The sequence below is a fragment of the Phascolarctos cinereus genome, unplaced genomic scaffold (assembly GCF_003287225.1).
Source record: "Phascolarctos cinereus isolate Bilbo 61053 unplaced genomic scaffold, phaCin_HiC Scaffold_1;HRSCAF=81, whole genome shotgun sequence".
Lineage (NCBI taxonomy): Eukaryota > Metazoa > Chordata > Mammalia > Diprotodontia > Phascolarctidae > Phascolarctos > Phascolarctos cinereus.
In genome coordinates this window covers 162,418,443-162,434,571 of record NW_027555514.1, presented here as the reverse complement: position 1 = coordinate 162,434,571, position 16,129 = coordinate 162,418,443, and the positions used below count along the sequence as shown (strand labels likewise).

Here is a 16,129-nt window from a genome sequence, read left to right as displayed (position 1 = left end):
CAGACTGATAATAATGCCCATATATTTGAAGCTTACTTAGACTTCTTTTTAAATTTATTTTTAGTTTTCAAGATTTTGAGTTCCAAATTTTCTCCCCACCTCATCCCTCCCCTCTAACCCCAAGATGGCATGCATTCTGTATACCCATTCCCCTAATCTGCCCTCCCTCCTATCTCTCTCCCCCTTCTTTTGTCCCCTACCCATTCTATTTTCCTGTAGGGCATTACCTAGACTTTGGCAGTGTTTTTAGCATAACCTTGAATGAAAAAGTTTCATCAATAATAATTACCTCTTCCATTTATCCTCTAGTCTTTGTATTATCTTGGCCTTGACAATTTTTTTCTTCATAGCAGTGCTTAGCAGGTTTAAAACCAAAACCAAAATCAAACAAACAAAAAAAACCCTACCCTGGTCTTTTCATTGTTCTTCCAAACTTTAAGACGGGCCTACACTGACTGCCCTGGAGAATAATCAGTAGCAACCACTCCAGCTCCCAGGTTCCTCTTACTTTTTATAGATTTTATAGATTAATTGGGCAGTTTTGTATAAAATAATTGGGCAGTCTTGGAGAGCTGTTTTTCATTTTCCATTGCATTTTTTTTTCCCCTCTGGTGTGCCAAATATTTTCTTGTGGGCTTCAGTGATTCTTGAAACATCTGATTTTGCCACACAAACAGCGATTTCACTATCACTGTCATTAAAGTGTACTCTTTAACAGCTACAACTTATATATTTCCTTGAAATGTCCACTTAGCCACAGAATTAAAAACAACAAAAGAAAGCAGTGAGATACATGTGAATAGCATGAAACCCCACATTCAACTTAGAACTAACAATGGGAAAACTGGCTCAATCTGGTTTCAGGTTGTCAAGATCAGACATTGTGGGTCAGCCCAACACCAGTAAAAGCACACATGTATGACCACTGTGTTAACAAAATGAAACCATATTAAAATTATAAAATTATCACGTGTCCCAAGTAATTCACATGCTACTACATTTCATCCCTCATGTATTTTTTTCTTCCGCTTCCCACTCCCTCATTCCCCACCTCCCTGTCTATATTTAGATGAAAAATTTTTGTTGTTCTATCATTCCAGTCATGTCTGGCTCTTCATGACCCCATTTGGAATTTTCTTGCAAAGATACTGGCCGTTTCCTTCTCTAGTTCATTTTACAGTTGAGGAAATAGAGGCAAACAGGGTTAAGTAACTTGCCCAGGGTCATACTTCTAGTAAGTGTCTGAGGCCAGATTTGAACTCAGGAAGATGCTCCAGGCCTGGCACTCTAACCACCACACCACCCAGCTGCCCCATATATGGATATAAAGTTCTTAAGATGAGCACCAATATTTGCTGCACTTTGCAACCTAAAATGATTGTTATGGACTCTGAAATTTTTTTTCAGGCATAAAACTCGGTTTTAGTTATAGGATTCAACACTTGAGCTTCTCTCTTTTTTTAAATCAAACTGGGACTTCCAGGTACCATTGATACTCTTATTAGGTGGGAGACTTGTAACTGCAAACTAACACTGCTAGACTTTGAAATCGATTTAGACCTCAGTAATACTCCTGCCCCTAATCTTCAACAAAACGGTCACATCCTGCACCAATTCCTATTTCAGAATCTGACCTACATATTTAAAGTTCTAAATTACCCATCCCAAACTAAATTTATAGAACTTGCCTGAGTCAAAAGGTCTAGCAAACTGGCAGGGCTGGGACATACTTTTCTTGTCATACTTCCGTTCCAAAATGCCTACCAAAAATAAAAATTATAAAAGGACTCTAAAATATTCACATAAAGATGAGGCAATGGCTTGTTAAGTCACTTCTTGTATTCCCCTATTCTAGACGGCCACAATCAGGCAGGGAGAAAGTGTGAGGAAATTTTTTCTTGCATCTTAGTAGAAACCTTAAAAGCAGACATAATCGCTCCAGGTCTGTCAAAGACATGCATGTGAACTCTGAAATTTTACACAGACATCAGGGAATATCTTAATCAGCAGTTTAGAGTGGTGTTTGTAATCTTGTCTCAAAAGAAAGTAAGCACAACTGATTTAAAGACAAGTGGCAGAGCAGTTAGGTGGTGAAGTGGATAGAGCACCAGGCTTGAAGTCAAGAAGACTCATCTTCCTGAGATTCAGTCTGGCCTTAGACACTTACTAGCTGTGTGACCCTTGGCACATCCTGTTGGCCTCAATTTCCTTATCTGTAAAAAATGAACTGAAGAAGGAAATGGCAAACCACTCCAGTATCTCTGCCAAGAAAATCCCAGATGGGGTCACAAAGGGTTGGACATGACTGAAAAATGACTGAACAATAAGCCGTGGAACACTCATTCTTTCCCTTACTTTCTCTACCTCGTCTGCAGTCATCTTTTATTCTAGTGATTCACATTGCCAAATGAATGATACAGCGATGATACCAAAATGCTTAGCTGACTGAAAAGGTAGCATGTTCTTCTCACAACTGATGCTACCAAATCACACTACCCCTAGTCAAAAAAAAAAAAACAAAAAACAAAACCAAAAAAAACCAGGCTCCCTGTCCAATAAGACAGTGCCTGATAGAATACATAGTTTAGATTTGGAAATATTTTAGCCATCACATCTTTTTCAGGAAAAAATGAGTTTTGGATGAAGGCATGTAGTAAAACTCTATTTTATAGATATCAAGTCGCCAATTGTGGGATCGTAGCTTGATAGTTCATAGGTAATAATGATCAGGTAGAGTACTGATTTTTTTTTTAGTTTATGCAGTATTCTTCATGACTTTCTTTAATGACAACAGCTGCCTCTCCCCATCTACCTGAAGCTTATGATAATGATAATAATGATGATAATCAAAATAATAATAAAAATAATTCTATCCATAAACCTGTGCTACAGATGTACTGGTTTCCAAGACTGTCCATGTTGCATCTTTCACTGACATAAGACCTAAAACTAAAACTCTAATCTAATGGACTTCTTGTCTTCTCTGTGATTCTAAGCTGTTATGGGACTATAGGTGGAGTATGGCAATTTTGCACAGATATATTTAGCTGTCAGTGGCCAGACTGCTCTTAGGTCATGGCAATTAGGAGTGAGTTCAGAAACATATACTTCATTCTCTTTTAGAATGGAGAATGAGGAAGGCCCATCAATTAGCGTTCCTCTTTTACTGAAGGAGCAGTCTGACTCAGGGAGTTGTATCGTGATTGATTTAATATATTTAGCATTTTGAAACTCTTCTGCCTAACATGTGTTAGCAGTGTCTTCCTAGTAATCCTGTATGTACTGTCTCCCAGCATACAACCCCCAAACCACATACACACACACTCACCCCATGCCCCAGAAGGAAAGTATAGTTTCTCATACACATTGGAGGTGTTCCAACAAGTGGGTGAGAGAGATATGAGCAAGTGCGGACATGTGGGAAAGACTTTATTCACTAAGATGAGTATGTGGTGATTTAGAACTCTAAAGCATTTTCTTTTGTTTCATGGCCCAGACCTATATATAGAAATCCATATTGTAGGAAGAAATTCAATTAAAATGAAATAGAGAGTTTCTTTTCTGTCATTTGTACTTATCTCCTGCAAAACAGACACACTGAATTCTAAATGAATGAGAACAGACTGATTTTTTTCCCCTCAAGCTCTACCTTATCTTAAGAAACTTTGAAGTCGTATTTTCTATTTTTATTTTTTTCCCTCTTTGTCTTTCTGCTCTGTGTTAAAGTCAAGTTGTCCTTTCTCATTTGGTGGTTATTTAAGAAACTTCTAAGAGGAAAAGCAATGGGATATCACAGGTGTTCACTGAAGATTTCAGTGACTATCCTTAGATGAAACAGGTTTATACAAGCCCCTTTCATAATCAGAGCAGAGACCAGGTTGCTCAGGTCAGACTCATTCACTCTGTCTCTCTGTCTCTCTGTCTTTCTCTTCTGCGCATGCTACTGCCAGAGTTATGTTTTTGTCATTTGTTTTTAATAGTTGGAAGGGATAGTAGAGATTCCTTAGTCCAACCTTCTCATTTTATAAATGAAGAAACTGAGGCTGAAGAGAGACCAAAGGATTTGCCCAAGGTCAAAGCACCAATCTGAGTCCATCTGCCATGAGTACTGCCAGGTAGAGGAGATTGGGATGGGGTGGGAGGAAGGGGAGGGGAAGAAACAGAGGTAGAGGAAAGGCAGCAGTTCCTGAACAGTGGCCGGGTTTGGCTAAAGCTTGGTTCCTACCTTTGACAGCTAGAGACATTAAAACAAAGGGAAGTGAATGACTCAGGAACTTAAGTGAAACTGAGAAGAGAAATCGGGAAACCTGGAGTGGAATCATCAGGCGTCTGTCAGATTGTGAACCAGTGACCCTAACCTTAGCTAAGAGAAGGGCTAGTGACCCACCTGCATGAGAGAACAGGAAAGCCCTAAGAGAAACTGGACATGGTAAAACACCATGGCCATCGGTCACTGAAAGGGCCTGATGCTCCATAAAAGCCACCATCCACCTCTCCATTACCTTGTTTATCCTGATTTAAAATGATTTTTTTTTCTTCCAAGAACCAGCATTCAAGATGAATGTGTGGGGTTTTTGTCTTAGTGATTTTCCAGATTTAAAAAAATTACTAGTACAGTGACTTGTGACTAAATGTGTTTTATGTGTTTTGCATGTTCCTTTAAGAAACATTTTTAAGGGGGCAGCTAGGTGGCACAGTGGATAGAGCACTGGCCCTGAAGTCAGGAGGACCTGAGTTCAAATGTGGCCTCAGACACATACTCACTAGCTGTGTGACCCTGGGCAAGTCACTTAATCCCGATTGCCTCGCCAAAAAAAAAAACAAAACAGACCACCATGATTCTGAGAGGGGGACCATAGGCTTTACAGAGTGCCAAAGGAGTCACAAAAACGCAAAACACTTAATTCCTGTTCTAAGACTAAGTTGAGGAAAGGGTTCAGATCTGCACTGGTAGAGAGAGTTCTCTTTTCCCTGAGTTCTCCATGGCAATGAAATCACAGATCCAGTCCTTATCCTTATGTTAGGATGCCTAAAAGACAATGGTATTATTTTCTGTACCCATACCTGAGTGCTTCAATGCCTCTGAGATCTTAACCATGTGGGCATTGCCTACATCACACCACAACCCATCCACACCTTGTCACTATGAAATTCTTGTCCATGTGCTCCATAGGTTCCCCCACACGTGGTCCATTCCACATTCTGTAGGCTGTACTTTAGATAGATTTGTATTTCATGGGCACCATGACCTTCAAGAAGCTTCCATTCTACAGTAGGCATAAGACAAGTTGTTGGAGCATCTAGGCTCTCCATCTTCTGTCCTTCACTTTTTTTTTTAAAGGCAATGGGGTTAAGTGACTTGCTCAGGGTCACATAGCTAGTAACTGTTATGTGTCTGAGACCAGATTTGAACTCAGGTCCTCCTGACTCCAAGGCCGGTGCTCTATCCACTGCGCCACCTAGCTGCCGCTGTCCTTCACTCTTGCTACCTGACCAGCTTGCCTCCTTTTCTGCTTACGTATTTCCTTGGTGACATACCTTATGCTATTTCTTCCTCATAGGTGATCAACAGAAATATGCCAGTGCTCCTTAATCCCACAGCTCTATCTCCATTGCCATTGAGATCATCCACAACTTTAATTCTTCAGTGATTGTAATGTTCCAAAATTTACAGCTACATAGCATCACCACAAGAACCTCTGTATTAAAAAATGCAAGTTTGCTCCATCGAACAGCTTTGGGTCATCAAAAGAACTGTGCTATTTTCCAAATTCAATTTCTCCCACTCTTCTTCCTCTTCAACTTGGGCATAACTCATTGCTTATCAATGGTCCCTGTGCCAGATATAAGTACTGCTGTAGTAACTTCATAGACTGGCTTCCCAACTACGTGTCCTTGTGTGGACAAGTGGCATTTTTCATCCATGTAATTTTTCTTGTACAGATTGTTAGGCCAATCCTTTTTGAGTAATCCTCAATATCACTGAAAAGGCCCTCTACTACTTTGGGGTTTGATGCAGTCAGCACAATATCACCTGTAAACCGGATTATCTATCTAAAGGAACCTTTTTTTTTTCACTTGGACTCTGTGTAAGATATCATTCAGGTCATGGACTAACCTTTTTGTCTAGGTTATATCCAGTAAAGGATACAGATAAAGAGTGGTCAGATAGGTAAGAGAAAAATCAGGAGTGAGCAGTATCCCAAAAACCTAGAGAGAAGAAAGTACCGAGGCGGACAATGTACAAGGCTGCAAAGAAGTCAAGGAGAATAAGGATTGAGAAAAAGCCGGATAACATTTGTAAAATGCTTTGAAAACTTTAAATGCTTATGTAAGTGCTAGGTTTTATTTTTTATAAAGTATACATTGTTTTGCTGCTTATAATCACTTCTCTCTGCATCAATTCATATGGGTCTTGCCAATTTTCTCTGAATTTGTCCATGTTGTTATTTCTTGTGGCACAATAATATTCCATACCCCATAATATTTACATACCATAATTTCTTAGCCATTCCCTAATAGATGGATACCTGCTTAATTTATAAGGTTTTGTTTTGCTACTACAAAAAAAAGAGCCACCATAAACATTTTTATACATATAAGTCTTTTCCTTTTCTTTGGTCTCTTTGGGATATAACCTAGTACTGATATTTCTAGATCAAAGGGTATGAATGGTATAGTAATTTTGGGGGCTCAATTGCTTTCCAGGAACAATTTCCAGTCCAATTCATAGCTCTACCAACACTGCTTTAGTGTGCCTGTTTTCTAGCAGCCCCACCAACAATGATCACTTTCTATTTTTGTAATCTTTGCCAATCTGATGAATGTGAGGTAGAACTTCAGAGGAGCAATTCAGTTTTTTGTTGGATTTTGGATTTTTGGGGTTTTTTTGGTGAGGCAATTGGGGTTAAGTGACTTGCCTAGAGTCACACAGCTAGTAAGTGTCAAGTGTCTGAGGCTGGATTTGAACTCAGGTCCTCCTGACTCCACTTTGCCACCTAGCCGCCCCTAGAAATCCAGTTTTAAGAACCTTCTATGTAGAAGGCATTGTGCTAGGTACTGGCCATGAAAAGACAAAGATGAAAAAACGTCCCTGCCTTCAAGAATGGAATAAGCATTTATAGAGCACCTGCTGTGTGTCAGGCACTACACTAAGTGCTTTATAAATATTAATTCATTTGGTCCTCACAATAACCCTGAGAGGTAGGTGCTATGATTATCCTCTATCCTATTATTATTTACAGTTGAGGAAACTGAGACAGAGGTCAGATGACTTGTTCAGGGTCACACATCTAGTAAGTGTATCAGGCCAGATTTGAACTCAGGTCTTCCTGACTCCAGACCTAGCAGTCTGCACCACTGTACCACCTAGCTGCCTCAGATGATGTAAGAAGCTTACATTCTACTGGTCTTAACAAGCATGAGACTCCTTGTTTAAACATTTTGTTTTACCTGGCAGATTGTTTGCTACTACATTTTTTGTTTTGTAAATCTAAATGTACATATTTCAGCTACAATATGGGTTAAATCGGTTTTTATGGAATCTGACCAACAGTTATACCATTTTCTCATTAAGTAATTCTAATTTAATAAACATTTTTAAGTACCTATTATGTACAAGGCTCAATGCTGGACCCTGGAGGTACAAAGATTAAGTTGCTTACATTCTACTCAGTGGGGGAGCAAGGGGAATTTAATATTTTTCCACACATAACTAACTATACAAGGTAGGGTGTGATGGGCACAGAGGAGAGGTCCCTTTTAACCGAAGACATCTGGCAAAGCTTCATGGAAGTGGTATCTGAGCTGAATTATGAAGTAAGCATGATTTTGAAAGACAGAAACAGCATGTATTCCAGGAATAGTGGTGGGATATAATATTAGATGTTATAATATTCAGCTTTGGTTATAATTTTATTCATCACATTATTACGAAACAGCATTGTTAAGAGAGATGTATATGGTCAGAGAAGAGTGGCATCTTAAGTTCAGGGAACAGTTAGTAGTCCAGTTGGCTAGAACCTAGAATATGTGAAGACTGTGTGAACAGGAGTTATGTAAAATAAGACTAGAAAGTGTGGTTGGAACCAAATCGTAGAGGTGTAAACACCAAGCCTGGGAGTTGGTATTTTATCCAATAGGCAGTAAGGAACTGCTAAAGGTTTCTGAGTGGAGAAATGAACTGTGCATTAGGGAGATTTTGGCTTCTGTATAAGGGATGGATTGGAGATGGAAGAGATTAGAGGCTGGGAGGTGGGGTAGGAGGCTGTTGCAATAATCAAGGTGAGACTTCCTGACGGAAGTAGTCGACTAAATATATGCAGAATGAGACATATAATTTTGAACTTGACCAATATGGGATTTTATTTTGCTCGACTATGCTTATTTATTATAAGAATGTTGTTTTCTTTTCTTTTTTCAGTGGGGAAGGGGGAGTAGGTGTGAGAGAGAGAAAACAAAAGCCTGCTCATTGAAAAAAAAAACTTTAATTGTCAAGGTGAGGGTCGATGGTGAGCTGTTCATGGAGTTCTTTAGCAAGTGGGGGCTATGTCAGAGGAACACTTTCAGATTCTGTTTGTGTTGTCAAAGTAGGTTTCTTAGCATTTGGAGATCTCTTAAATCAGAAGGGTGTTAAATCATACTAAGATGGAAAATGGAGGCTGGTAGGAAAGAAATTGCTAGAGTTAAATTAAATTCTGGGGCCATCCCTAGACAAAAGAATTCATTTCTTTACTTCTTCCTTAACCTCTTCTTTTACTATCCATCTGCCCTATGTCAGAGTTTTAACCAAAATTGCTTTCTTTTGGATAAGTTTTTGCTTCATGCCCCAGACTTTTCCTTCCCTCCTAACTTCTCATCAGATGTCACCATTACCAGTTATCCCTCAGAGTCGATCTAGTTAAATCTAGTGGGGAGGAGAAGGTGCACAGCAGAAGCAATATGATGATGATAAGCAGACTGAAGCTCAGGGGAATTCATGCTGCAGGAGCTTGGGTGTTATTAATCATCGCTAGTCATCTGATTGGCCTCTCAGCCCATCAGCTAAACAACATTACTTCAGGGTTTTATCAATCAACAAACATTTATTAAGTACCTACTATGTGCCTGGCACTGGGGATTCAAAGACAAAAGTCAAGCAAGTCCTTGGCCCTCCAGGAGCTTACATTCTATTGAAGGAGACATGACATAAAAGTATAGACAAAATCAAAATGACGTAATTGGGCAGGGGGCACTAGCAGCTGGAGGAATTAGGGTATTATAACATTAGAGAGTAGTATATTAGGCTTTGGCTATCATGTATTCAAGACATTCTGAAGAGTGTCAAGGGGGTTATGTATATGTGTGTCCTTATACCATGGCAGACTCATGGAAGAGATATTTGGGTTCAGACAGCCCTTCTGAAGCCTTTCAGACCATGAGTAACTGCCATATCTGTAGGCAGGCCCCACCAACCTTTAATCTCCCTTAGTTTTTCCCATGTTTGAAACATAAATAACAAGTATAAGTATTATTATTATTAGCCTCTCTCTCTCTCTCTCTCTCTCTCTCTCTCTCTCTTCTCTCCTCTCTCTCTCTCTCTCTCTCTTCCTCCTCTCCCTCCCTCCCTCTCTTTTTGTCTGATAAAGCTTAGAGATTACAACAATAAATACTAGAAAAAGAAGATGAAACCTGATTTTTCCCAAAAAGTTAATAAGGAGAGTGGCTTTTTGGTTCACTTTTTTGCCAAGACCAACTCAATTGGCCTGTACTCCTATAGGTCTCTGTTGGCTTTATCTGAATGGTAATATTTGTTTCAGGTTTAAAATGGCAAACAAGTTAAGGTCATATGGAGAGTTGCTGCCATAAATTGAATGAGAAACCTTACCTCTGCTTGGTGGGTCGGGCAAACTGATTACTGTCTTCTCCCCAAGCAAGATGTTTCAGACATCAGTGGACACCTATCTCAATTGCATATTGACCCTTCTTTTATGGGACTATTTCCACTTCATTAAAACACTGCTCTTTTCTCTTTTTTCTTCTCCTCCATTCTCCTACCCCACCCAACACATAGGATGATGAAAGCCTGAAGCACCTTACCCATGAAGAGAAGGACGTCATTCTGTTTTTTGAAGAGACAATTGATTCACTAGAAGATGACTTGGAGGAAGAAGCCCTTTACGACAGTGGTATCCACTGTCACTCTCCAAGGTCACTGGAAGAGAGTACTTCCAGTCACTCTGAGCCAGAAGATATCATTGACTTGGTGAAGCCGATACCTGAGGATCAAGAAGGGAAATGCCTTCGGCATGTGGCTCAAGCAGCAGGTGATGTACAGCATGAAATACAAACTAACAAGGCTGTTTCCAGGTTCCTGTTGACTCAGTTAATATTCCTCAGACACACAAAACAATTTTATTTATTATTATCTCCCCCCTCCCCCCCACTTTACCAGTGCTAGCCAGTGCAGAAATTTATTGAGGCTTGCCAAGTTTTAAATTTGTGTTTTCGGATGGATGAAACATGTATGTGGTAATTGGATTGTCCAGACAAGCCAGCACCTTTTCTTGCCCCCTATGATTAAAGAGATATGTAAGAAAGTCCCTAAAGGGGCTAGAGTCGCAAACAGAATAAGGAGGTGTACAAGTGACTTTTGAAATTATAAATAGCTTTTTTCGTGAGAGTTTCTAAATTTCTATCAAGGATTGGCACAACACATACCTACCAAACGGTGCCTTCCAACTTATGCCAAATTTATCAGGAGGAACAATAGAATAGAGCTCTAGCTCTGGAATCAAAAGGAACTAGGTTTGAATGCTATCTCTGATGCTGTCTGTTTGGCCTTGGGCAAATTACGTAACCTCCTTGGGCCTCAGTTTTGACATCTGTGAAATGAGGGGTTTGTACTAGATGTCCTCTGAGGTCCCTTTCAGCTGTCATCCTGTGATCCGATGCTCCTAGGATTCTGTGCTTTTTCCCTGTTTGGAGGCTGGAGGTAAGTTTTCACCAGCTTTCATCCCAGACAGCTCACCCAAAGTTTTCATGATTGGTTGCCATGATTTTGAAGGTAACCCTTCGCACTTTTTCTCTTAAAGGAAATAGGGGTTTTAAGAAATGGAATTGTTTACTCTGTATGGATAATACCATTTCTCTTCTTTGCTGTGGGGAATGAGAAGAAGCATACAGATAAGGAATTATGTATGCCTTTTTCCTATTGGCTGAGAGAGACCATTGCCATTTTAGAGTATTAGAAAGAAAAATGTCTACCCTTTCAATATACCTAGGATCTGTAATTTCATTGCTGTAGGTATTCCCTCATAGATGCAGATCACCACTCCTCTATAACTTAGTATATGGTCTGCAGGAGTTGAAAAATGGGCTCCTTTGCATTTAGCAAGACTGGTCCATGAACAGTAGACGTCTAGCACCACAACTGTACTCCAGACCTGTCTATCTTGGTAGGTTCTGCCAGATCATGGAGCCCTGCTGCCATAGCCTTAGCAAATCCATGCCATGATGGGGCATCAGAGTGAGGCATTCCTTTCTATTCTCTCTCATGATGCCCTGCCTCCTCCAGTTGCAGGACCTCAAGAATTTTGGAAGAAAGTTTTGGGGGGATGGTAGCAGATCATCTCCCGAGAAGTTATTGCTTTAACTTCACAGTTATTTATTTCTCCAACTTTGATTTGCCACCGTATTTTAAAACATAAATGGCCATTTGTGAGATATTTTTACATAAATACTGTTGTGTCTATGTGGACATGTGATTTTTCAAGCAAACTGTTTATTTCCTTACCCTAGTAATCAAGAAGGGAACATGTTGTATTTAGCAACAGAGAAAAGGTGCCCTATGCAAAAGGGAGTGTCCAAAAGTTCTTTGATAGCAACTTGGGCCCATTATCAAGTAAGAAACCACCATCTGGGTCTTCTCAGAGATATACTTCTGATTGTTGAATTGCATTGGCTCTAGACTGCAAACAGACCTGCCCCGTTAGCTGAAGCACTCAAGGTTACCCCATCTAGGACCAGCTAGAGTCTACATTGAACTATATAACTGAAGTTGTTTTTGAATAAGCCACTTAACCTTCTAGTGTCTATTTTTCCCCTCTATTAAAATGGCAGGCATGGGTTCTGAGTCTCCTATTAAATGGTAATAAGTTAATGGACAATTCAAAACTTGCTAATAATATAGTTCCCATCTGTGTCATACAAAATGCTTCACAATTGAGGATGGAGGCAGAGAGTAATAAGGCCCACACAGTGAGTGGCAAAGCCAAGACTCAAACCAAGTCTTCTGACTTGAAATTCTGTCTTTTGTTCACTTTACCATCACGAATGTGTTGATCCTGGCCACACTTTAATAAAAGCAGAGGCCAAGGGAACGCAGGTAATAGAAGTACTTTTAAAAAAATAACCTTTAAGACCATTTAAAATTCAATGTAAAGGAATCAGTGGATTTACTTTAAATAACTTATGATGATTTTCTCTCATTTCATTTTTCAGAGCCAGAAAGTATCGAGAAAGATAAAGAGCCAACCCTCGAAGACAAAAAGGAAATAGCTGACAGCATTTCATTGCCAGCCTCCACCATTCCTGAAAATACCCCTCCTCCGGCCCCTCCCCTTCCTGTCTCAGCCCCAACATCTCCCAGGAAGGAGCTTCTCTCATCCTCTCCTCCAGCAGAGCATCCAAAACTCCTCCACTCTGTACCCACTCCACTTGTCATTGCACAGAGGATCTCTGAGAGATGGGCAGGAAATGAGGGCCCATCCCCTGCATCTACTTCAGTGGAAGGGAGGTTCAATGGATGGAAGACTAGGACCTTTGCCTCGCCATCTGCTCAAAATGGAGAGCACTCCCCATGGCACCGGCATGCCCTGGCTCCCCAGACCGTCCCCAAGGTTCATCGCTTCCCAAGCAACATCAGTGTAACTAACAGTGCTGGGAAGGATTTCAACAAGACCATCTCCAAAGCAGCAGTCAACGTCCAAGAACGCAAGGCCCAGGTTCTGGCCAACATCAATGGGGTGGCCTTCCTTGCCCCAGGGGAAATGGAAGAACGGTTACAGAAGAATGAGCCAACTGACCAAAAAAGGAGTCTCCTCCCTGAGCAGGCCACACGTGATTCCCTGAGCAAGTTGAGCTTCGTCAGGGAAGCCCCAGCCCCAGGAAAAGGAAGACAAATAAGTGTTGATCAATGTTCCAAGGCTGTACAAACAGAACAATCCACAACTCTATCCAATGGCTACCAGAGCATCCATGATGCTTTGAAGAATGAGCCCAGCCCTTTTGTCTCCACCGGCAAGACAATAACATTCCGGCCAGATTCATCTCTTACCAACAAGATCACACGGCAGAATGCTGCCAAGAGTTTCTACGAACATCGGCAGCCAGATGTTGGCCAAGATGTCAGGAGACGGTCAGGCTCCCTCCCAAGAGCTGTAGGATTCCGACCCCAAGGCATCACTGTGCAATTTGCTGGCCGGGGATCCACAGAAGAAGCTCGGCGAGAGGCTCTGAGGAAGCTAGGGCTACTAAAGGAAACTTTGTGATGGGTTTTACAGTGAGGGATGCTGAAAGAGGAGGGGGTTCTGACGGGCTAGCCCAGTCTGGCAGAATGGTTATAATACTCACAACATTCCCCTCCCCCTTAAAGAGCCAGGGGAAGGAGGGGGGAAGAAACGTCAGGAGTAACAGAGATCATTTACCTCACTGAAGATGTCTGGGAGATACTTGGTCTGTAATAAATATAAATACATAAAGGCCAATACACAATTCCCAGTTGCTGTGCCATTTGTGGGGTTGGAGGTTCCAGGAAAACTGGTTCTAGCTGTGATCAAGCTTTGACATTGCTGCCCCACAATCCCCTGTTTGAACACTGCTGTCTACCTGTAGAAGATATGCATCCTGCCACACTTCTAAGTCTTCCTTTTTCCACACACAGGCAAAATCCAAGAAATGGAGAGGGGGAAGGAGGCAGAGAACAAACCACAGACCTTTCAAACCCATTGACTTCATGGATTGTAAATGCCATAACCTTTTTTTTTTTTTTGGTTGTTTTTATTTGGCGTTCTCGAGCCATGCACTTCCTGGCCTCTTATAATCATCTTCTGTCCCGAAGTACCTGGCTTGAAATACCAGTTCCAACTATGCCGTCTGTGTTTTTCCTTACATTTTTTTTTTAAGTATGGCCTTCAGTTCACATTTCTGATCTTTATTGTGCCTGGTATATATCTGTTTGGGAAGGGGAGGCTTGTTTTAGCACAAAACATATACTTACTCCCCACCCCCCTGTAAGTGAATGTGCCATCTGGGTTGCATAAGAATTTTTTTTTAAGATTTAAGTGAAGGCTTTATAGCTGTATTACTATAATTTCAGTTTAAAGAGTGGAGAGGGAATGTTGAGGACTTTGATAAGGATGGTGGTTTTTAAGAAAACAAGTCTGGTCAGACTGGGAACACCCATACACACACATTTGTATGTTGCTTCATAACTTTTGATGGAGTCTTCATTCAGTATCTACAGGATACAGCCTCTTCTTCCTATAGCCTTGATGCACTTTTAGCCATTTTATGTTGGGGGTGAGTGACACAGAAGAAACCCAAAGGCCATGTGAATGCATAATCAGTTTCTAATTTTGACATGTCCCATTCCTGTGATATTTCTGCAGCTCAAAAGTGGCTCTTCCCTTCAAACTATTTTCTACTTCTCCCCAATTAAAAAGCTCCCCTTCACAAACCCCTCCCACCAAAGAATGGAAAGAACCCCGGTGTTTCTGGAACAAAAGGGGTCACAAAAGACCACTGGCTAATTGTATTCCCAGAACGGTCCCTGAATTTTGTAAGCAGTTATGTAACAAGAAGGGTGAGGAAAAGGAACTGACTCTCTCTCCCTGTTGTATGTCTTGTATGCCAAGTCGTAGCCAAGAACAAGTTTATTAATACTATTCAAGGGTGGAATTTTAAACCTTTAAAAATAGATTGGGAGGGGCTGGACTAGAAGACCCAGGGCACAGCCTTTTAGTATTCTTGCTTAGCCATCATGGTAGCACAGCTATTTCTTTCCTGTAAATGTTACTTAAATTTAAACTTTTAAATGTGCTGTGAAGGAAATTTTCCATAGTATTCAACTTGTCTCGTAAATTATATAAAAAGATTGTACTTAAAACCACCAGTATTTAATACCTCACCCCACCCACCCCCCATGAATTAATCTCATTTGTTATGGAATCTAGATACTATTTAAAATAAGCATTTAATTTTCACAGCCTTTTTAATAGTTTATTTTAAAGTTAACTTTGTTGGCAGTGAATGTCTAAGTGATTATCACGTCACAGCCATGTTCTGTGAATAGAACGAGATGCATTCTTGTTTAATCATTCAGAAGGAAGAAGTTGAAAAAAAACATTTCCTCAGTTCAATCTGAGGGTCTTGACATCACTGAAACTTTAAAATAATTGGTATGTGTAACATAACCTCTTGGTGAGGTTGCTTTGTCTTTGGTTGTTTTAAATCTCTGTCATCCAGTAATTTCACTGAGTTTGAGATGAGTTTTGCTGTTTTAGTATATTCATCTTTACGATGTTTCTTTGAAAAATAAACTTGGAAATTTTCTTAAGTCCAAGAGGGTGTTTTTTTCTTTTCTAAACCAGGGCTTTGAAAGTGCCCTGCACAGCGTAGGCATTCAATACATGTTTATTAAGGTTAAAACCAGGTCATTACATTGCTTTGAGATCCTCTTTTTTCCTTTTAATTTATTTATTTTGGGTTGTAATTATAACCACCGTTACTCTCTTAGCTTGAAATCCTGCTTTTTCTTTCTGTCTCAAGATATAGCAAATCAAAGCTATATGTTATAGGTCAAGTTCAAATTGTACCTTCTGATGAACCCTATTTTGTTATAGGTTTTGGTTTCTAGTTATATTTTTTTCCCTTGGCATGCCTAGGTGATCTGACCCCGTTCAAGAATCAATTAGTTCAAACTAGAGCAAGCTAAGTGGTGCAGTGGATTAAGGGCTGTGCCTGGAGTCAAGACGACCTGGGTTCAAGTCTAACCTTGGACCCTTACACTGGCTGTATGACCCTGGGCAAATCACTTAACCTGTCTGCCTCTAGGTGGCGCAGTATATAGAAATCAGAGCTGAGTTCAAAT

General features: G+C 40.4%; 1 protein-coding gene and 1 non-coding gene across 2 annotated transcripts in view; one reads left to right on the top strand and one right to left on the bottom strand.

Moving 5' to 3' along the window:
- Positions 1 to 15,601, top strand: part of PROSER2 (proline and serine rich 2) — a 72,307-nt gene extending 56,706 nt beyond the window's left edge. Inside the window, exons 3-4 of the mRNA XM_020999745.2 lie at positions 10,052 to 10,304; positions 12,481 to 15,601. Of these exons, the coding sequence (XP_020855404.1) occupies positions 10,052 to 10,304; positions 12,481 to 13,529 (1,302 nt within the window). The 3' untranslated portion in view covers positions 13,530 to 15,601. The remainder of the gene's footprint in view (positions 1 to 10,051; positions 10,305 to 12,480) is intronic.
- On the bottom strand, positions 1,835 to 1,961 carry LOC144455197 (small nucleolar RNA SNORA31). The gene has a single exon (XR_013483908.1). It is a non-coding gene; the product is annotated as a small nucleolar RNA SNORA31 (small nucleolar RNA).
- Positions 15,602 to 16,129: the final 528 nt, after the last annotated feature.